This window comes from Penicillium canariense (assembly GCF_028826845.1).
Source record: "Penicillium canariense strain IBT 26290 chromosome Unknown utg000006l_segment0_segment0, whole genome shotgun sequence".
Taxonomy (NCBI): Eukaryota; Fungi; Ascomycota; class Eurotiomycetes; order Eurotiales; family Aspergillaceae; genus Penicillium; species Penicillium canariense.
The window spans coordinates 327,584-350,245 of record NW_026622733.1 but is presented as its reverse complement, the minus strand read 5'-3'; the positions used below and the strand labels follow the sequence as shown (position 1 = coordinate 350,245).

The following is a 22,662-nucleotide window of genomic DNA, read 5'->3' as shown; positions in this document are numbered from 1 at the left end:
GGGAAGTGGGAGATGGAAGGTGGTGGTGGAAAAGGAAGGTGGAATGGGAGGCCAAACACGCTATCAGACGTGGCGCGGATGCATGGACGTGGATGGTGCGGTATGTGGAAACGAAATGTGGGAACACTAAATGACCGGGGGCGAAAATCTCAAAGGCGGGTAGATGGGATATGCCGAGGCGGGATACGAACACCAGATGAGATCGGGGTGGGGGGGAGATAGGCAGAGAAAGTGTCGCAAATAGAAGACGAAGGATTGGGGGAATTGGGGGGGAGAAAGAAAAACAGGTGGGCACAGCAGTAGGTAAATGGCACAAAGAGTGGGCCGTGTCAGATCTGATTCTCTGCAGGGGTTGAGTAGGGCGCAGGTAGGGCGGCCGGGGCCAGATGGGGAGGATGGGTAGATGGGCCGATATCAAGGTGATATGAGGGGGGGAGACGGAATGGGGGGAACAGGATGATAGGCTCATAGACTGATGGGATTATGGGAGACTGGGCATATGACCACGGAAGAGAGAGACAGCAGATGGTGGGGAGCCGAATTCCATACGGGCGATAGAGCACGAGCATGGAAAAGGGAAATCACGAGTAGACCGGTCGAGGGGGAAGGGGGAGCGGACAACTTACCAACAGCAGACCGAGGGGGTCGAGATCGAGAGAGAGTGGGAAGGGGCCCAAAGATCCAGAGACGCGAGATGGGCGGGAGGAAGAGTAGGCCAGTGCGAAACAAAACAAGCGCGCAGCGGAAGGGAAAGGATACTGGGATGTGTGGAAATGTGGAGTGATAAAAGTGGTGGCAGTGGTCGAGCGGAGAGAATGAATGTATTATACGGGACGAGCAGAAAAGAACCCGACAGATTGGGAAAGATGGGAAGTGGAAGATGGGAAGTTGGGAAGATGGGAGGGAGATATGGGGAATTATGGAACGAAGAATATGGACGGGGGGGAAAGAAGAGAAAAAGCGTCGAGCTTCCCGAGCGTGCCCCTAGTCCCGATATGTTAATATGACGGATCCCCAGCACGCTCGAACCAAGGGAAGACCCCAGGGAGATGGGCTGCGATGGCTGTAATTCACTACTCGATCCGCCCCTCAGAAGACCGCGCCCATCCCACGGTATGCCGGTAGAAGGTATATGGCGGTATGATCGAGGATACAGACAGGATTGGGCCCGTCCCCGTGCTGGTTGGACGGTCCGGGAGATTCGCAGCGGGAGACTACGACGGATTCGATCGGGACAAGCAGATGAGCAGATGAGCAGATGAGTGGATGACTACCCTGACGAGGAGAACCAGCGACCGGATCTTCTTGGGACGGAGGGAGAGGTGTCAGAACGGCCGGAAAGGTCAGAAAGGTCAGAAAGGTCAGAAAGGCCACTAGGCTGGCTGGGCAGAACTCTAGACTCTAGTATCGCCCGAAGAATAATTAGATAGGGTCGCGGATTTCCGGTCTACACAGCCTAGAAAGCTGCAGAAAACGGCCCGCAAATCGCGCCAATTATGAGGGAATGGACCCAATCCGTAAATGACTAGGAATGCTGTCACGTAGGAGGCGCGTATGGGCCTGTAGAGTTCAACCGTACGAAGAATCAATGGGATACGGGGGATGGGGGTCGTTAACCACCCCCTCCAGACGCGGGTCCGTAGGCGATCATTCTTGCATGGCTCGTCATCCGTCAGGGCCCTCCGATCTCTCCACGCCAACCTTTGGGGCATGTTGTGTGAGGTCTGGTTTGAGCTCTGCGCTCTGCGACTTGCGGTTCCCCGTGGTGAGTTTTTCCCGGGGGGAAACCGATTGACGGGGACGGGGTACGATCATATTTAAGACGATCATATTTAGGTGCCTATCTGGAGATGGGATATCTGGGAGGGGAATTATCTGCCTTAGGGGGGAGTTCATGACTGATATCGGAAGAGGCTTGTGGTCAAGAGTAACGAGTAGCGTGGTGGGCAGGGCACTAGTGAGCAGTTAGCTAGTGAGGGACTCCACCTCCATCCACGATCCCTGCGGAAAAATTACGGGTACCCATGCATTACGGAGTAAAGTACACTTCCTCACAGTGGCCCATTCTCCCGCACCACTGTGGGTTTCAATGGGGCCGCCATACCTTGATTCGGCTTGTACCACCTCTCCGGGGACTCTCATTCACCGCAAGCGAGTCCATTAAACACCCCTTCTTCCACGGGCCAATGGAACCGCGTGGGATATTATACTCCGTGTATCAATGAACCAGAGAGCTCCAGGATATGGTTCACCTAGATTTTTCGATCTAGGATGATGTCCTGATATCTATCTCCCTGCGTCTGGTTTCGTTGTACGGCCCATCATGATCAACGAGGGGGCCCAGGTGTGACGCCGCCAGGGGAGTGTGCATGGGTGGGACTACCTCATAATATTGCCTTCCCGCGCAAGTCCGTCGGGCCTCATTTGGTGACCAATGTAATAAAGGGAAACGAGGAAAACGGAAAACGGAAAAAAAAAAAAAGAAAAGAAAAAACGGAAGCAAGGGAAAGGATGATTCGTGCCGGTCACCATCGAAATGCCGACCAGCAGGACGAACGGCCAGGCCTGTAAGATTCAGTTTCATCCAGGTGCACTCCATCTGGAGGGCGTCAGAAAAGCGAGAGAGTAAAAAAAAACCAAATCCCCTTCATCGGTCCCCGTGTATTCTAACCCGAGGGAGGGACTAATTAATGAGTGCCTGTCTTCCTGAATTAAACTTCTACCGCCCACTCGGTCCAATGACGATCGAAGGCGCCGAGAACCGGCCGCTGTTGGCCGAGGATGATTTGCTCCCGGCGGCTGTTGCGTGTCGCCACCTTGCATCCGGTGGGCCAAAGCTCCAGAACGTGCCGGGTACTGGAGTTGGGGATCTTACCTAACACAGTAATATCCTCCATCGACTGAAATCGGAGTCGACGGGGAGGGGAGGGGAGATGGGGAATCACATAGTCAGAGTAAGCTGAAAACCCCGAGATCGTATTTGGTTCCTGGCGGCCAGACACTATCCTGTGATGCAGTGCGATCGGACCTCTCTTGGGGGGCAATATACCTCGCGAGCCGCTCACGGGGGCTTTGGGTGCACACGACACCCAAGAGGGTAGGAAATCACGGTAAGAACCTACTATGTGATTCGCCCACGTAAGCCCTAGTGGACTGGCAACTGTACTAATTTATCAATTAATCCACTCCTATGTACAGTGTATAGGATATATATATGTGTCTTGATCCGGCACCACCACCACATTCCACCGTCATGTATATTGATGGCCTGAATTCCAGACTGTCGATCCGCATATTGACCTCCCTCGATCCGGAGCACTATGTATACATGTATACAGTGAAAAAATTTTCACCGTCCACAGCCACAGCTCCATTTGAGTAGGGAGATTTCCAGACCCGCGATCCACCGACGCGACCGGGTCTCGGAGGAAGGATTCGCAAGCCAAGCTGGGCGTTCCGGGACATAGCTTGGCTACGATAGACTGCTCCGGGCAGGCAGCAGCCTACCGAATGGACAGTTCCTTCGTAGTATACTCCGGAGACACCAAAGACATACAAAGCCACCACAATCTACGCAAATGCCATGCCCCAATCACTCGCATTAAGACTGTCCCGCAGGCAGAGCCGCCCGTGGGCCGAGATCGTCAGACCGTCCATCCAGCAGCGACACGTTGGTCATCAAACCATGAACACATCAATCAGTGCTATTCAACCAGACCTGGACGGGGTTGATTGACCCCGAGCAAGGAGTCAATTCTCATGTGGGTTTCATGGGCCCCGTCCTCAGTCCCAGTCTCAGATCATTTCGCGCATTGAACCTTCGGCGGGAACCTTACCTGCTGCGGACCTGCTGGCTCCATCCAGGAACCGATTACATAAGGGCCCTGACATGTTCTGCCTGAGGCACTTCACCTTCCCGGCATCAAACGCGGTGGTCGCGTAGACTTCAAATCAACGTAGCGGGCAGCAAAGATGACTGACTTGCATTACCGTATTTGTCGCACCTAAACTACCCTCGCCCCTCCCCCAAATCCAGCCTACATGAATGGTTCAGGCCCCAGGAATGTCGACACCGGGCCCGCCGCCCGCCCAGTCTCGCGGATACGAGACCACGATTGATATCGCGCGCCACCAGGCTTATCATGTAGCACCAGTGGCAGGAATCAAGAGGTCGACGACGACTCGGTCTCCTGAGCCTCCCACCTCCGGCGTAGGCGCCCCCACCCACTCTACATTCCGGCGCGGACCAAACAGCCCCGCAGATGGTATCCGGGAATCAACACCGCTGGAGTTCACTCGAGCCTCGCTGATCCCTCTCCCAAACCGATTTCACCCCAGCAAGATCCATCCGGGCCCGGGCGCGCCAGGCCCTGAGGAGCCCAAGGACGGGCAAAAGGGCGCCTCCGCCCCGGGTTCCAGCCAGAATCCGCTGCTGTCGCTAACCAATCCCAAGTACGGGCTGCCGCCGGCACTGACGGCCAATTTCGCTGCCCTCGGCGTCAGCAATATCTATCCGTGGCAGGCGTCGTGTCTGCTTGCGCGCGGGTTGTTGGCGGGTGGGCGGCACCTGGTCTACACGGCCCCCACCGGCGGAGGCAAGTCCCTTGTCGCGGACGTACTGCTACTAAAACGGATTATTGAGGATCCCGCCCGCAAGGCGCTCCTCGTGCTGCCGTATGTAGCGCTGGTTCAGGAGAAGCTGAAATGGATGCGCCGGATTGTCCAGGGCGTGGAGAGGAATGTGCCTGAGGACGACGAGGACGATGCGCACTACCCGCGCAAACGCTGGAAGAAACTGCAGAGGCAGATCCGGGTGACGGGATTTTTCGGCGGAAGCCGGACGACGGCGACCTGGGCGGATACCGATGTTGCCGTCTGTACTATAGAGAAGGTGTGCTATTTTCTGATGATTGAATGTCTGGTTTTCTATGTTCTGATGTATGTCTTAGGCCAACTCCTTGATAAATACGGCAATCGAGGAGTGTAGTATTGGGGACTTGGGGGTGGTTGTGTTAGATGAGCTGCACATGCTTGACGATGAGCACCGGGGCTATCTCTTGGAGCTCATGGTAACGAAATTGCTGTTGCTCCGGCAGGATATCCAAATTGTGGGCATGAGTGCTACACTCTCCGTAAGAGCCTGTGCGTGTGGATCCTATAGCTGGCGACTAACAAAACAATAGAACACAGAGATGCTAGCACAGTGGATGAACGCAAAGTTCTTCATTTCCACATACCGACCGGTTCCCATTGATGAATATCTCGTCTATGAGAATGCTATCTACCCAGCCGCAACCTCGAGACAATTGTTTCAGACAGCATCAAAACTGACAGCCGCAAATTTAACCTCACTACACGACTCGATACCGCCTCATAGACTCATCGATGCTTCTGAATACAAGGAGCTTTGTAATGCTGCCACCAATTCCATGGTGGCATTGGCTGTTGAAACTGCTTCTGCTGGTTACGGCGCATTGATATTCTGCAGTAGTCGTGGCGCTTGTCAAATCCATGCTGCTACCATTAGCGAGGCAATGCCTAGTCTAGCACCACATGAGTCAGAAGAGCTGAGCAAGCGGTTGGACCTGCTTGCGGAGCTGCGAAGTCTTGCGTGTGGATTGGATCCAGTTCTGGAGAAGACAATCGTCAAGGGAGGAGGATTTCACCGTAAGGTCGTTCCTTAGATGGCGGAGTTGTCCATAAAACTGACAACTGGTAGATGCCGGTATGACCATGGAAGAGCGGGAGTTGATTGCACAAGCCTACGATCAAGGTGTGTTGAGAGTGCTGGTTGCTACATGCAGTCTTGCTGCTGGCGTCAATCTCCCTGCTCGACGGGTAATTATCAATGGAGCTCGGATGGGCCGGGAATTGGTTGGGCCTGCAATGCTGTACGTACCAATCGGTCTGATTATTCCAAAGGGAAACTTAAAACTGATGGAATTAGACGTCAAATGTGCGGACGCGCTGGACGCAAAGGCAAGGATGACGCGGGCGAGACATATCTGATATGCATCAAGGCTGATTTGGAAGCTGTTTGTGACCTACTGGATGCGGACATGCCTGCAATCGAGAGCTGCTTGGCTCCCGAGAAAAGAGGTCTGAAAAGGTACAGGGATTGCTCTCATTAGCTCCTTTTCTCTGGCTTACCTTATACAGGGCCCTTCTTGAAGCGATAGCAACGGGCTTAGTATCGGGCGGCGAGGCAATTAAAGAGTACGTCCGCTGTACCCTTCTCTACCGCACCATCGACAAGAAACTTGTGTACAGCATCATGAAATCGGCCCTGCAGGAATTGATCGACGAAGGGCTCTTGATTTTCAAAGATGATGAGTCCTACGGGGCAACCCTCTTAGGTCAGGCAGTCGTCGCCTCGGCATTTTCCCCCGAAGATGGGCTTTTTGTGTACGAGGAGCTCAAACGTGCCCTGCAGGCATTCGTCATGGATGGTGATATGCACATATTCTATATCTTCACACCACTGCAAGTTGCCACGAACACACCAATCGACTGGCAGATATTCCGCAACCAATTGGACCGCATGGATGAAAGCGGCCTACGAGCGCTGCAATTCATCGGTGTCCAGCCAGGATTCGTGAATAACATGTAAGTGACTCTCCCCGAACGCCCTTCCAGAACATACTCACCCTACGACAAACCCAATGCTCATCAAACTGCCAGGGTCCAATCTGGCGCTTCCCTCAAAGAGAACACCCCCGACCAACAAAAACAAGCGCGTATATACCGCCGTGCCTATACAGCCTTCCAACTCCGCGACTTGAGTAATGAAGTACCGCTTTCCACCATCGCCACCCGCTACCGCATCCCCCGCGGCGCGGTCCAAACCCTTGCCCAGCAGTGCCACGGCTTCGCGGCCGGGATCGTCAAGTTCTGCCAGCGCATGAATTGGGGTATGATGGCGGCTGCGTTGGATCATATGCGGGATCGGCTGGAGGCTGGAGCGCGGGCGGATCTGCTGGAGATGGCGCAGGTCACGTTTGTAAAAAGCTGGACGGCACGGTGCTTGAGGGAGAATGGATTCCGTAATTTGAGATCCTTGGCCGAGGCAGAACCGAAGGATTTGGTGCCGGTACTTATGATGGTAGGTGACAGTGGCTGTGTGTGATGCGTGGGGGGTGAGTGCTGACTTGTGTGTGGGGTTTAGGTCAACCGGCGAAAGACTCAGAAGAGTCAGCTCCATCCCACCGAAGCCGAACGGTATGCCGCGAAGGTATTGGCGAAAGCGGAGACTATTGTTGCCTCTGCGAACAAAATATGGGGTATGTTTAAACTCATGTTTGAGGATCACAGATAGTCGCTGACATCGTCTGATAGAACGGGAGATGCAGATCGAGCTGGAGGAATGAAACAAGACGCTAGAGAAAAACCTTTGATATTTGGCATCGACACATGACAATTCGTTAGCATTAGAGAGCGTTGGCGCTTGCAAAAACAGCCTCTGTATGACATCACATTCAATAACATTCATTCTAAGAACTTGCCACTATAGATAGTGGCCATGTTAATAACGTGTACATGATCACTCGGACCTCCTCTAGAACCCGTTCAACTCATTCTGTGCCTCAATAACATTCCCTTTATCCACGAAGTCCGCCAACACAACGTTCGGCGCCCTGTTATATAATGCCTCGCACACTGCAGCCTGTGCGCCAATGCTGCCTTTGCCAGTCGCTGCATTCGTTGTGGCCGCTGCATCACGGTCTGGCACTTTCACGCCCAGGATGTCCACGTCGAGGAAGTGGTTGACAATGTACATACGGCCGGAGGCGGAGGCACCTGACGGCCTGTCGATGCTGCAGCCCGAGAAACTCGAATCGGTGACGTCGTAGGGGGTTTCAAAGTAGTAGGCGAATTCGTCGAGGATGTAGTTTACTTTGCTCGTGTCGGCACCGTAGTCTGTCGTGAGTGGGTGGTGTTAGAATGATTGAATGGCCCATTTATGATAAATAGTATGCAAGACTTTTCCATGGCTTTCTCTCAAGAGAAACTTGGGACGGAACATACCCAGGAAAACGACCAATCTCTTCCCGCTCGAGATCAAATCACCGATAGTCGGCCAATCGCCAATAGACAATGGGCTGGAGGATGGTGCAAAGGCGTAGCTATCAATCCCGCTGCTCGAGAAGGTGCTACCGAACTCGGTGATACTGACAGAATCGCCGTTTGTGAGGAGGAGTGTGACAACCTCGTTTGCGTTGGCATCTAGAAAGGCCTTCACGGTACCAAGGAAAGACTTCAGAGTACCCGCGTCCTCAAGAAGACAAGAGGTGTGGCACAGCTCCAAGACATTATCGTCGAAGAGGGAATGATGTGTTTGCGCCTGCAGAAATCGAATACCCATATTCAATTGTGCCGTGACATCAAGATTCTGGTTTTGCTGGGGAAGATCTCCAACAAAAGCAGAGTCATGAGAGCCTACAAAGGTGACACTCGAGTAGGATCGCGAGCAATACTCTGCCCACCCGTTGCAGACTGATGCGGCGGCTCGGGGGAGCACATCTGCAGCAGGGATTCCAAGCACCGGCTGAAGAAGCAGCAGGATGCCGAGCAGAGCTCGTGTCAGTCCGCAGACAGGACTCATTGCGTCAGGCTTATGCGTGCAAGGAGGACAGGATCCAGTCTGGAACCTGGAGCAAAGGTGCGATGCCTGGGGGCTTCACGGTCTTTTCAAAACCTTTCAGCTCACTTCACTACTTCAAGTGCCGTGACACCTCTAGTAGGACATCGTGATCAATATATAGCCGTCGCGGATGGTCATGCAGGCCCTCCGACGGGGAAATGATCAAAACTCCCCAGCATTCCACATGACGACGATCATTAGCCAGAAAGGAGGATAGGCAACTGATCAAGATCACGGCCTCATGTCTGCACTGGCCATGGTGATAGGAGAAGCCGGGCATGCGAGCGCCCTAGTGGATCGATGTAACCGCACGCCCCGCACTTGTGAAGGTGGACGACGAGGTTGGGACAACTAGGCAGTTTCCACGCTGTCAGGGGTCGGCCAGGAAGCTTAGCGCTGGGGCGACCTTTCCACATCTTGGATCTGGGCAGCGGACTTTGGCGATGGATAAAGCTATGGCACCGCCGCGGGCGCATCTGGACCAGGAGAACCTGCCAATGATAGTGTAAGATACGCGCAGGAGGATTCACAGGGGCGGGAGGGGTGTGATGCAACCGAGAAGTGATGCGCATCGGGGCACATCCTATAAGGGGAAGTCTGCTCAAAGTAGACTGCAGGCCGTGACTGGTGGATGCGATGTTAATAGTGATCTGTAGTGGCTTTAATCAATAGTTAGGTGGAGCTGGACCGAGTCGGTCTTGTCCTCTGTACGGAGTAGTGTCGCTCTTGTGATAGGAAGACGTGGGACGCCCGCGCGTAGTACTCGTCCGACCGTCTAAACATTATATTTCCAATATTTCCGAGAACCCTAGAGGCTCTGGAAATCTCATATGAGCTACTGAAAAAGAGAGAAAGAATGTCCGATTACCCATGTATGAAAAAAGGTGAGGGTGAGCATACTCCGTACAAGAGTATGCGGTAAGCCACTGTGGCTGGGGTCTCTCAGCCCCTAAAACGGGCCGATCCAGGCAACCGGAGCTCTGCACTCATCGCGACTCCACATGTTTACAACGTCCAAGCTCGACTCTCTCGTCCGCACCCATCCGCCTCATCTTCGCTCGCCGACATTGCCGACACTGCGAGCTCGACTCTCTCTCTAGCCCCGAATTTTTTGCTCGCCCCTCCACTCCCGCTGGCCCCGGCCACGCCTCACTCCGTAACCCGCCTCCAGCTATGATCATTCGGAGACCTTGCCCATGAGCTCGATGGCTGAGGGCAGTGAGGGTTGGCCACGAGAGGATGAGCTTGATCTGGGCCAGGATGAGCAAGACTCCCGATCCCCGGACTATGACGCCGCCCTCGACCATGGCCACCCTGAGCCTTCCCCGCAGGAGCCAGTCGAAGTGGAGGCGGAATTGGACACGCTAGACAATGCGCAGGACCACGAATCTGAGAAGACGCTGGAAGCAGAGGGCCCTCAAATACCGCACACCCCACCGCCCCGGCGTGCGCAGGTGAATGCGACACCGGGGAGTGTTGATGAGACGGCCTCGACCCCCGATGATACCCCATCCTTACATGTGAGTAGTTGCGATTAGGCGTCGCCCGCCTGGGGGATGATCTAATCGATGATAGGACTCTATACCATCTTCTCAGAGCAGCGGTGTTTTAGCTTTTCGAGGCTCGCCTCGAGTCAGCCCCAGCCCCAGTCCAGCCCATCGTCCATTCGACCTTCGCTTCCAGTCCCGGCTATCTTCGTCGCCGTTGAGCGCACCGAGGTCGGGCTCCCCGTTTCTGGCGTACCTACACTCCCGACAGTCGTCAATTACAAGTCAAGTTTCACCGACCCCGGAATCAGATAACGAAGTGCCGCCGAGTCCCTGGGATGTTGTACGATGGACGAAGCTGCGGAAGATCACTGGGCAGGCTTTCTCGGAGATCGGAAAGCGCAATTTTGGGAGGCCAACCTGCCTGGCAGTTTCAACTACAATTGTGATTGGTACTTCTAAAGGAATCATCTTGGTGTTCGACTATCAGCAGAGCTTGAAGACAATTATTGGAACAGGCACAAAAGGTATGTCTAGCGCTTTCTTGTCGTGAACTGCACTAGGCTAACAATATTTCAGCTGTTGAATGCGGACCGATTACCTCGCTGGCACTATCTGCAGATCATTCGACTGTCGCTGGAGGCCATGAGTCTGGCGACATTTTCACTTGGGAAATCTCCCGGTCGGCGCGGCCTTTTCTCCATCTACCTCCAATCCCTGTGCACCAAGTTGAGACTAGGATATCAGATGGCCATATTTCCGGCTCTGCAGTCATCCATGTGGGATTTCTGGGAACAAGGCGCACGGCAGTCATTTCAGCGGATACACGGGGCATGGCTTTCTCTCATTTGGCAACACGAGGCACGGGGGCACTTGGACGAACGGTCAAGACAACTCGAATCTTAGGTCGTTATCCGCAGACTGCACCGGAGGAGATGCGGAAGCGAAAACCCAGCTCGGTCTTAGCTTTCTCTCCGCTTCCTCTAGGCAACGTGGAGCAACCGTCTGATTCTTTAGGCCTCGTTGCCATGTTGACTCCTTATCTTTTAGTCATCGTGTCGACTACCCCCGTCGCTCAGACTCAACACAAATCGCCGCGTCCAAAAGAGGTTCCGGCCCATAGTGCTATGACTGGCGCTCTAGCTTGGTTCCCTGCAATTCGGTTGAAGGGCAAAGATACCGAAACGTCACACACAAAGCTTGTTTATTGTTGGTCAAACGTCCTGACCGTGCTGGAGGTGACCGAAGCCGAGACAGATGAGCTCGTGGACAGGGATCGACCCCCAAGCCTTGTTTTTCGAGCACGCAGCAGATGGAAGGCCGATGAGGCTATTGTGGCTGTCCAATGGCTCAGCCGTTCCGTGCTAGCAGTGTTCACAATCACCCAGCGCCTCCTCATCCTTGAGGACTATTCCATGCATGTAACAGACTCCATCGACCTTGCAAACCGACATATCTACCATACCGATCTCTTTTCATCACAACTCCACAACCTAGTCGAACAACTCGACGAGGAAGACACATCCATGCATGGGGTGGTGGCTGACGCTTTCTATATGAGTTTCCGTTCCTATAAAGGGCGTCTGTTCCTCCTTGGCTATAATGAGGTGCAGGTTGGCAGTCTTTCAAATTGGGCTGATCGACTCCTGGCACTTATGGAGGCAGGTGATTTCATTGGTGCCATCCGCCTGGCGACTTCATACTACACAGGAAGTGCGGAGAGACTCACGGTTGGGCTTCCCGAGGAGGATACGTTGAGGCAACCGATCGTCCAAGAAAAGCTCCTAGAGATGATTTCGGCATCTTTGAAGTATGCTTTTGGTCGCAATGCTGAAGCAAGCAATGAACAGCTGGAGAACCAACAGCTCAAGGAGCTTGCTGAGGTATCCGTCGCTGCTTGCCTCTACATGGCGGACGAGGAACTGCTTTGGGAGGAGGTGTTTACCTGGTATGAGGAGCACAACTCTGCAGGGGTTTTCTTAGACGTCCTAGAACCGCGCATCGTTGACGGAACTATTCGCTCGTTGCCTCCAACTGCAGTCAAAGCTCTTATTGATCATTTCATTTTCACTCATTCGGCTGGTCGACTGGAGGAGATCATTTGTCTTCTCGATACCACGACGATGGACATCGACCAGGTGACCACACTATGCAAACAGCACAACCTATACGATGCATATATTTATGTCTGGAATCGCTGTTTGATGGACTACGTGGGACCCCTGGAGGAACTCTTACGTATGATCCCCTCCCAGACGGAGGAGTCCCTGGTCAACGGAGACTACACCATTGAAACGAAGCGCCACACGAACGCGATGAAGATGTTTCCCTATCTGTCCTTCGTCTTTACGGGCCGTATCTATCCAACCGGTGACGACATGGAGGAAGCCGAAGCACTGCGAGCTAAAACCGCCCTGTACAAATACCTCTTTTCAGGTCACCTGTCTGGGACAGGTTCCGCGAATGCCTCTACAGAGGCTGATTCGTTCGCTGAATTGCGGGCCATGCTCAAATTCGACGCGTCGAGCTTCATGAGCATGCTCAACGAGGCGTTTGAGGATAGTTTCTTGAACGATCCCGAGTCTGAAGAGGCCCCCGCTCCTGGCGTGTCCATTAACCGCCAGTACCTGATCAGTATTCTACTTCAAGTCATGGATGCATCCTTTTTCGCCCCTTCCGATACTATTTACTTGGACATGTTTGTTGCGCGCAATCTTCCCAAATACCCCCAGTATATTCTTCTTTCGGGCACGACTCTGCATCAGGTGCTTACCCGGCTGTGCCAGTATCCGGAGGAGGATATGGCTGATGACTGTGAGTTGAGTGCGGAGTATTTGCTGTCTTTCTATCATCCACCGGACATCCAGAGCATGGTGCCGTTGTTCAAGGAGGCTCGATTCTTCCGGATTCTGAAGTCGACGTATCGCTCTGAGAAACAGTATCCCCAGTGGATTATGACGTACCTTGATGATCCGCATGACAAGGAGGCTATTTATACTGCTCTGTATGATTGTCTCCGCTCAGGATCAGGGCTTGGCAAAAAGCAGAGGAGAGATGTGGTCGAGGTGGCCAAGAAGCATGCCAAAGAGATTGCCGATATCAATGTCAAGCGAACTGCGCAGACAATGCAGGATCTGGCTCCTGAGACCCACTCTACCTTCCTACCCGTGTTGGAAGATGATCCATTCAACCAATATCAGTACCTCCAGGTTTTGGTGGAACCTCATAGCCAAGCCGGCGAAAACCAATCCGCTCCATCTGTTGAGAACTGGATGATTGAACGCTACGTGCAGCTTCTATGCAAATACAATCCGTCTCATGTTGCAGACTTTGTTGATGGCCTCCGAGTTGGGGAAATCCACCTCGAGGAACTACTCCCTTCTATCGAAGAGAGTGGTGCCATTGATGCTGCGGTTATCCTGCTCACTCGACAAGGCCAAGTGCGGGCGGCCCTGGACCGTCTTGTAGCACACCTGAGTACACTTGAATCGGGCTTGGTAGGCATTCTGCAGAGTGTGGGCGAAGCCCCAGATACTGCTAGCACAGCTGAAGCGATTGATGACCTTCTTGAGTCTCTGAGCAAGTACGCTGGGGTCGGAACCTGGCTCTGTCAAAGTCAGACCCAGACAGCCAAGCAATCCCGGGCGAGCACAAATGGCCAGAAGGCCGTCCCACCACTTGAACAACCCCTGGCATTGGACGAGACACTGTGGTTGGATCTTATCGAAGCAGTGGTTCGCATTGCAAGCGACGTGTTTGCCCTCCTACGAGACCAACAGGTCAAAGATCTCGAACCAGCCCAGCCCACCGTATCCTTGAGTGAAGATACTGGCCGTTTGACGATCTCTTTCCGCACCCTGGTCCAACAAGTATTCACCTCGCTGCTCGCTAGCACCGTGAAAGGCGGCCGCCCTTCCAGTAGCGAACGCACCGACCTCTCTTTCCTCCGCATCCTGCGTGCCTTCCTCACCCGCGCCGCCAGCTGGTCCCCGTCCCTCCTTGAGCTGCGTGCCGTGCTCGCCTCCGTCTTCTCCGCCTACTCCTACGAAAAGTCGCTTCTGACGCTGGCCAACGGCATGCTGGACCGCGACCTGTTCGTGCACGTCGACGAGGTCACCCGGCTGCGGCAGCACGGGTGGCGTCCCCGCGGGCAGGTCTGTGAGGTCTGTCGGCGGCGCATCTGGGGGCCTAACGTGGGCTTCTCGCACTGGACCTTCTGGGAGCAGAAGCAGGCCGGCATCCACCAGCGTCGCATGGTCAAGCGTCTTGAAGAAAGTTATGATCCTGTGACCGAGCGGGGAAAGGGTAAAGCGGCAGCCGTGCCGCCTGTCCATGCCGGGTCCCACCCGGTCGACCACGCCCATGGTTCCCCGGCTGGCGATGGGCTTCCAGGGACTGGGCCAGGGACCGGGGTGGTGGAAGAGCATCCCCCTGAACCTGTGGTGGTTTTCTCCTGTAGACATCTCTACCATCGGCAGTGCGTTCTTGATGCGATTAGCGGGATCCATCGGCCCACGGGTGCACATGGCCCTGCTTTCCGACGCGAGCATCCAGACTGGCCGGTGGATGAACTGTTCTGTCCAGCTTGTACATAGTGACGAATGGCGTCCTTTCTTTCCTTGTTTTATGTTACTTGACCTGTGTACTTTCCCCTTGATCATTCTGATTGGGACGAGATCTTATGAAGGCATTTTGCGCGACGAATGCGATGGATGTGTCATATAGTTCATTTCCACCGGAATCAATCATCACGTCGAGTCGAGTCGAGTCGAAGCCCATGGTGATCCGTCGGCGCAATCTGTCTACTCCTTGATACCATGTGTCCGCCCCATGTTTGAGGACTGTAACAGGGCCTCGTAGTCACACCCTGGGCACAGTCGTTCAAATAAGCCCCTCCTGATCCAGTCCCACGCCCGGAGTGGCGTACATGCTATATGGTCAGCATTCTGCTCGCAAAGGGCCCCCCCTGGCTAGGCTCTATACGGGGCCGCCATCCTGGCGAACCACCGAACCCTCTGGAGTAGATCCGCCCCGAGGTCATCTATCTGCGACGAGCACGCGGCCGTGTGGGGTCGCATCGCAGAATTTTAGATCGCCTGATGGGGCCCCCGCCAGCCGTGATCAGCCATGGTTTTGTCCGAACGGGGTATGTTCAGGGCTGGCCAGGCACCTCGGGGAGACCATGAGATGCGACTTTAATTTTGCAGCAGGGCTTTAGTGCCGGTAGATTGCGATCGTGCTTGTTGCAGCTGGGCTATTGTGATACTCGTGAAACGGGGGCAATGATGGGGTGGTGGGCAGTACTGGAGGGCGCGTAGCAATAGTCGCAATAGCAGACACCGTTCACCGTTCACCGCAGGGGAAGGGGCGTCCCAAGTGACAGACTCTCTGACCAACTAGAATATTCTGTACTCTCTTCTCTTCTCCCATGAGAGGGCACAGACTGACCAAGCATTGCCAGTCTCGACCGTCTCCAAGATGGCAGACTGCTTTCTCAGCGGGCCAATCGGCGCCGCTTCAACTTTCTTGTCCAATCTTTCGATCGTTCTCCCTCCACGTTGACTCGCATATCTGCCGACCAGCTTGTGCAAAGAACCGCGGAATCATCCTTCGGAACCAAATGAGAAGGATCCAAATGAGAAAAAATCTGAAAGATCAAACCCAAAAAGCTTAATCATACGGCAAACTCGCCCGGCGATTCGTGGATCCTCGCCTCGCCACCGTGATGGGCTGGCGTGATTGGATCATCCTCGCAGCTGAGGACAACCAGTGACAAGCCGGCAAGGGCTGGTACCAGCCAGAGATCGACAAGACCCGGCCAGAAAAGCCGGATAAAGCAGATGCCTGCATCTCCGCCAGCCAGTGAGAGCGCTCGCAGGAGTCGTTATGCGCCCGGCCCCAGCTCTTTGATTTCCGTCGTGGTTGACCGAGCGAGTCAGCAGCCGCACGGCGGTGATCGTCCTGCGCTTCCGAAACGCCCAGGCGAATAAGTGCAAACTTTCTCTACGTTTGAATATGAAACCAGGAGGGGCTGGGCTACGATGTTACAGTAGCTGGCTGCCGGCTGGTGAGGTGCTCGGCTGAAAACCTCGACTAACTGGATCCAGAATATAGTAAAGAACCAAAAAGAGGCACACTGGAAGACCAGAATACCAGACATGCAAATGAGCCATTCTCCACCAGCCTTCCAGCCAAGGTGACCATGCCCTGGCCTCAGAAGAGGTGGCGTGCCCCTCCCATCTGATGCATAATATCGTGCGTGGATAGTCGATGCCACGCAGATGATGCGCAACCCACAAACCACACCCCAGCTCAGATGGCATGCGCCGGACTCGTCGGCTCGACGGCTCGAGGGGAAGGGCGGAGGGTCTGATGGTCGGTCCGCAGTCTCGACCCCCTCCCTCTCCAGGATTTATCGAATATTTGGTTCCGGGCCCACGCAGTCCCTTAGGACCCGGCCAGTGGATATCCTTTCCACGGCCCTACGACAACCAGCCTACGAGGCCTGATAGCGCGGCCTGCAGCCAGCGTTTTTATTTGGGCTGTGAGGATGAGGGCTTGTCCTATCTGGGCAAGCGTTTCAATTCTCGGGACCCGCCGTTCGGTGCAGGGATCCTGCCTGTATCTCTTTTTTTTTTTGCTCTCCCACTTGCCGTAGAGGGAAGACTCCTCCGCGTTTCGTTTCGCATCTCTCACATGGGTCTGGTCCCAGTATCCTGTCATGCATGTTCCACTCCAGTCTCAAGATCGGGTCGGGTGGATGCAGGGTCAGGGCCCGCGTTGCGTTGCCGCCACGCGGCCGGTTCCCTTGCCTCTGGCCCTTTATGCTTGGTCCTTTGACGCTGGCCCTGTTTAAATGGTTGGCTGATTCCCCCCCCGTTCCTGTCGGGGGATTTTGTTCCTGAAGATGTCCATCGGCACCTAGTCCTTCCTTTGTCTCGCTTTGCGTTATACTTCACTTTTCATTCCTTTCTGCTTTCTGGTATATACGGTCCCTTCTTTCTCTCGAGGGTTGTATATCGCCTTTCTTTTAGATTTTCTGATTTTTACATTCCTTCCTCCGGTTTGCTTAGCCTAGTGCTGGCATCCGGTATACTGGGCAGCTCGTCTTTGATAGACTGCGTCCAATCCTTTTCTCTACCGATTTCTATCGATCTCGCACGCGGGAACAATGCACGTCCTCTCTACGCTCATTCCGAGTCTGGGACTGTTGGCCCACCTCAGCACCGCTGCCTACACGTTGCAGGACGACTATGGCACCACTGACTCGTTTTTTGACAACTTCGACTTTTACACGGTACTGTCTGACCTTTGTAGTATCGATCTGGAAGTGTCTCACCCATACTGACTCAACCGTCTGATAGGATTCGGATCCCACCAATGGCTACGTCAACTACCTCGACCGCTCAAGTGCTAGCAGCGGTCGCCTTATCAGCACTTCTGGTGGTTCCGTGTACATTGGTGTCGACACTGTCAACACTGCCAGTGACCCTGGCCGCTCGAGCGTGCGCCTGACGAGCAAAAACACCTACACCCATGGATTGGTGATTTTGGATCTGGAGCACATGCCTGGCAGTGTCTGCGGTACCTGGCCTGCCTTGTAAGTCATCTTATCTTTACGCATGGCGACTGAGTTACAAAGAAGACAAACGGAAACTAACAGTTACCAGCTGGATGCTCGGCTCAGACTGGCCCAGCAACGGCGAGATCGACATCATTGAAGGCGTCAACACCCAAACCAACAACCAGATGACCCTGCACACCAGCGATGGCTGTTCTATCAACGACTCTGGCTTCAGTGGCTCCGCCGAGACCACCAACTGCTACGTCGAGGCCTCGGATCAGTCCGCCAACGCCGGCTGTGCCATCATTGGCTCCAGCGACCAGTCCTACGGTGACGGATTCAATAAAGCCGGCGGCGGCGTCTACGCCACCGAGTGGACCTCCTCGGGCATCAGCGTCTGGTACTTCGCCAACGCCAGCATCCCCTCGGATATCACCAGTGGCAACCCCGACCCTTCGGGCTGGGGCACGCCCTCTGCTGCATTCACCGGAAGCTGCGATATTGACTCGCACTTTAAGAACCTGCAAATCGTATGTTTCAGCCTCTCTGCCTCTGTCTCCTGTTGATGCCCAGAAGCACAAAATCACTAACACCATCTGTTCAGGTCTTTGACATCAGTTTCTGCGGCGACTGGGCCGGCGATGTGTGGTCCTCCAGCAGCTGCGCCTCCAAAGACAGCACCTGCAACTCCTACGTGCAGAACAACCCCTCCGCCTTCCAGGAGAGTTACTGGAGCATCAACTCGCTCAAGGTCTACAAGGAAGGCAGCAGCAGCTCCAAACACAGCGCGCACGTGCACGGTGGGCACAAGCGCGATGAGCAGGCTATCGGCGAGGGCACGTCGCGCCGCTCGGCGCCGTATGTTCGCCCGGGGCCCCGCCCGGCCTGGAAGCACCGCCGCGGTCAGTATAAGCATGGCCATGTGTAACAGATGACAATGTTTGTCTGATTGAGATGGATTGAATTGATGATATGAATTGGGATCAGGGATCTGTGATTCCTATTTGTGGTGTTTTTGGAGAACTTTTGCGATTTCTCTTCTTTAGCTGGACTTTTTTGGACTTCTGCATGGTGTCTGTTTACAGGCTCCCCCTTTTGGAGGACTTTTCATGATGGATCTGGGCGATGATGTATTGATGTTTTTGAAATACCCCCTGACACTCGTTCACATTGCATTTTTTTTGCATTGCGACTGCATGTGCATTGAAATAGAAAACTATTGCTTGGTCTAGCCCAATTTCTACGCTGCCAAAGCAACAACTACACTCCTGTTCCCGTAAGATCAACAACCCGTAGATGATTAGGGAATAGCGTGCACGGTGTGTGAAGCTTATTTCATCGGAACCATGACATATTTACTAAACGCGAATCTAGAACAACCCAATAATCCAAGTATTGCAGGAACAATACTCAAAATCATAACCTATATCCGAGTACATCTCGTTGATCATCCGTGAGGCGTCCCCACTCTAGGAGCAGCCGGAAGAAATAGATCTCCATATCCTCTTTGCGGAGTGCAACCTCGGTCCACTTGCGTCCCTGCTCGGCAATCCACCAGCCCTCGTTCACATGCGCATCCATGATCATTGGGGCCCCGTTGGGATCGTGCTCGTTGGGTTTGGGATTTGGTACGCCGGCGAAATATGCCAATGTGCTCCAGAGGCCATGCAGACGGATGTCGATGGGGACAAAATGCAGCCATGAGATAACCCGGGAGTCAAACCATTGCCGAAAGAGACCGGTCCTTAAGGGGAGACTATGACTCTGCAGGAAGGGCAGGAAACGGCCACTAAAACCGGCTCCATCAAGATCGAACAGGTATCGGTAAGACCAGTGCGCCTGAAAGTCTACCCTGCCGCTCGTGCCCAATTCATCACGCTGAGTATCACAGTCTCCACAACGGGTAATAGGATCGGCGATGTGAACATTTGTGCGCAGATTGAGCTCCTTAGTGGGTGCAAATCCATCCATGATCTTGTACTGGTAGGAGCCAGGGCCAGCTGGTAAGAGCACAGAGACTTGGCTGTGAGTGTTGTTATTGATTAGGTGGGAGAACCGCTGCCGTGGCATACCCTTCCATTCATTGAATCGGCTATAGCCTTCGGACGTGCTGCCAACCCAGAACAAAGAGTTGTCCTTCTGTCCATACTCCGGGTCAGGATTCTCTTTCGAAGGCTTGTATTCCACCTTATCCATGTAGTTCCATGGGCTGGGGAAAAGAATGTCGTTGAAGCCAGCCAGAGCGCTTTGACTGAACACCGGTATAAGGTCTTGGGATACCTTGAATGAGGCCGGAGATATCAGGAGGCCATGCAGGAAAGCGAGATCAGGTTGGTGGCAGATCTCTGTGGCGAGGTTGAAGTCTAATGGAAATTGGCCCATGGTATGTGGCGCCGCGCAGCTCAAACAGATATCATGTCGGTTCCAGACCCGTCCTGTGCGCACTCGGGACGAGGGTGGGCAGACTGCGCTGACATACGGATCGAAAATGCCTCTCCAAGCGCCGTCGGTGAAAATCGTCTCATTTGTTTGGTCAGCCGGCTCAATTGGACCCCAGCCAAGCTCCCGGTCTCCTGACCACCGGTCTAACAGTTCCTCCTGGGGGACAGGTTTTTGTGCTCGCGCAGCCTGGTTAAGGAGCAACATCTTCTCCCACGGCACGGCGACTCGCGGCTCATCGTTGAGATTAAACACAAGATCCATGTCTGGCAGGTGTTGGGCAAAATTCTCAATCATTTGTGCTGCACCTTTCACCATCCACGCATGAGTTGGCTTGATGCCCTCTTGAACTCTGACCTGACCAGCACGGATGCTGATCGCTCCGAGGTCGTTGAAAGGATTTGTCGCTAATTTCTGTGTCATTTCTCGGATCTCTGCAGGGCGAATGGCTCGGAAAGGCAGGAGGTTCTCGTAAATCTGGTCGAAATCGTCGATAATGATTGAAGACCGGTTGACTGCATATTCAAACCACTTATCAAATCCAGGTGGTGGATGCTGCCGATATCGCTTTCGATATTCCCAAATGGCTTCTTCCAGATTCTTGCTGGCGCTAGCTTGCAGAAGGTAGTTGTCATAGTGTATAGTGCCTTTGTGGATAAGGAGATCGATCGGGTGTGTGTGGGAGAATTGATGCTTGGTCGTCGCAAAGATCAAGCCAATTCCTCCGATAACGAGGAACAAAATTTGGAGGACAATGTTGGTGCGATATAATGGTTTCGACTCGTCTTCGGACAATATCCTGGAGAAAAGGAATAGGATTACACCGGTTGACGATGCAATCAAAGGGACAACAGCATGAGTTTGGGAGATGTGAGGAAATGGCATCTGTTCGAAGAGCAGGGTCGATGTCGCAGGGAAGAATACAAAAACAAAGCCGCCCAAGATAGAGAGCCCGAGAATGCCAAAATGGGGTAGCTTCACAAGTCAGCAGCCATAGAATAAATCAGATGCTGGTAGGACCAACCATTTGCCATGCCGATAGAACGAAAAATACAACTAACATCGCTTGACCAAACGCACTCCGCGAGTACTTCGCATCCAAGAAGGGCTGACCGCTGTGTTCAGGACGACTGTTGCTGACAAAATGCCCAATAATAGTCCAAACGATGGCAACGATCTATAGCGTATTGTTAAAAATATTATCATTAGGTTCTCAGCGTTGCGACCTACCAGAAGACCAGCTCCTAGCGATACGATTGCTCGCTTTCTCCCAGCCTCTTCAATTTCGCCACTACTTCGGCACAGTTCAGCAATCCCGATAAGAAGAATTGAATCTATCACCACGTTGGCGGCTCTCATAGTCTGTAGACGTGCTGCTCCATTGAGAACTATCGGGCAAATGTACGTTGACTGGCTGCCAGCGAGAAGCGACGAAGCCGCATATCCACCCACTGAGATCAAGGCTGCGGAAAACACCCCTCTGAAGCGACCTTGCGTAAGGTTATAGAAGCCGCGCCGACAGACGTAATAGGCTACATTGGACGACAAATTTTGGGGCGTCTGCAGTGGAGAGTAGCCATCCCTTGAGCGTAATCGCTGATGGGCGAGGTAATCATATAGTGAAATGACGAATGGAATCGCATACTAAATGTATCAAAGATGATTAGTCGTGTGCAATTTGTCATGGAACCCAAGGTGTAGCCTTACGGCATATCCAGTAGGCGCGCACTCGTTGTGGAGAGTCACTCGACGGAATAACTCGACGCGCAAACCAAAGATTCCTAGAAGCAGGCCAAATTTCAACCAGAAATGGGTTCGGGGTGGTGGAAGTCCCTGGGGACCCAAGATTGGGGACGAAGAGGAGACCCGCGATGGGAGTTCGAATTGGTCGGCGAGCGGAATGCCAGGCCGTTTCCTCGTCGGAGACAAGGGTCGAGACACTGATGGGACGAACCGCCCTAGAACTGAGAAGACTGCTCCAAGAAGGAAACAGACTAGGACGGACGTACTGACCGGGCGGTCTTCATGGACATGGGGATCAGTCTATGGCAGCTCGGGGGAATTTCATTTGTCGAACGCGACTCACCAAAGGCGTATGTGGCATTATAAGATGATGCAAGGAAGAAAGAGCTCAAGAAGAAGATTCTAATTCGAACGCGATCTTTAGCGACCGTCTTCTCCTCCCGCAATCGAGCTTCAACATGGCATTGCTCAAAGCTTACTCACCCCACACAGACCTTAAGCCCCGTGTCGGCGGAGAATGGGACCATCATGCACCCAACTCTTTATCATTCCACGCGGACTAGATCATAGACCATCGTGCCACATTGCAATAAAGTTGGATACCAGGGAGAAAGGGCGTACCTCACGCGTGTGAAGGCGGAAAGAGAAAAGACTGGCAGGGCGGCATGGCGAGAGGAACAAGAGCCCGGACCCTCCACTGTGGAAACCTCAGGGGATTAACAAAAGATCATGGGCTAGCCAGAGCTTTTGACCAGGTTGTGACATGCCGGCGGCTAATCAAGAGCAGC

The 22,662-nt window shown here is 53.7% G+C and overlaps 5 protein-coding genes across 5 annotated transcripts; 3 read left to right on the top strand and 2 right to left on the bottom strand.

The window, feature by feature from the left end:
* Positions 1-4,045: 4,045 nt before the first annotated feature.
* N7482_008111 (DEAD/DEAH box helicase) lies at positions 4,046-7,367 on the top strand (the record flags this gene model as incomplete). Its single annotated transcript, XM_056690235.1, has 9 exons — positions 4,046-4,891; positions 4,950-5,132; positions 5,184-5,667; positions 5,720-5,891; positions 5,948-6,109; positions 6,160-6,606; positions 6,682-7,102; positions 7,166-7,280; positions 7,336-7,367. 9 exons carry the CDS (start codon positions 4,046-4,048, stop codon positions 7,365-7,367), a joined length of 2,862 nt encoding a protein of 953 aa, XP_056540000.1.
* A 188-nt stretch (positions 7,368-7,555) lies between these two features.
* Positions 7,556-8,602, bottom strand: N7482_008110 (uncharacterized protein; the record flags this gene model as incomplete). The annotated part of the gene is made up of 2 exons (XM_056690234.1): positions 7,556-7,917; positions 8,026-8,602. The coding sequence occupies 2 exons, from the start codon at positions 8,600-8,602 to the stop codon at positions 7,556-7,558; spliced, it is 939 nt and encodes a 312-aa protein (XP_056539999.1).
* Positions 8,603-9,837: 1,235 nt separating this feature from the next.
* N7482_008109 (CORVET complex membrane-binding subunit VPS8) lies at positions 9,838-14,723 on the top strand (the record flags this gene model as incomplete). Its single annotated transcript, XM_056690233.1, has 3 exons — positions 9,838-10,161; positions 10,217-10,655; positions 10,708-14,723. 3 exons carry the CDS (start codon positions 9,838-9,840, stop codon positions 14,721-14,723), a joined length of 4,779 nt encoding a protein of 1,592 aa, XP_056539998.1.
* A 2,576-nt stretch (positions 14,724-17,299) lies between these two features.
* N7482_008108 (glycoside hydrolase family 16 protein) lies at positions 17,300-18,620 on the top strand (the record flags this gene model as incomplete). Its single annotated transcript, XM_056690232.1, has 4 exons — positions 17,300-17,425; positions 17,493-17,728; positions 17,799-18,222; positions 18,297-18,620. The coding sequence occupies 4 exons, from the start codon at positions 17,300-17,302 to the stop codon at positions 18,618-18,620; spliced, it is 1,110 nt and encodes a 369-aa protein (XP_056539997.1).
* Positions 18,621-19,108: 488 nt separating this feature from the next.
* N7482_008107 (putative capsular associated protein) lies at positions 19,109-22,401 on the bottom strand (the record flags this gene model as incomplete). Its single annotated transcript, XM_056690231.1, has 6 exons — positions 19,109-21,106; positions 21,156-21,308; positions 21,362-21,775; positions 21,839-22,152; positions 22,218-22,276; positions 22,358-22,401. The coding sequence occupies 6 exons, from the start codon at positions 22,399-22,401 to the stop codon at positions 19,109-19,111; spliced, it is 2,982 nt and encodes a 993-aa protein (XP_056539996.1).
* Between the last annotated feature and the right edge of the window lie 261 nt (positions 22,402-22,662).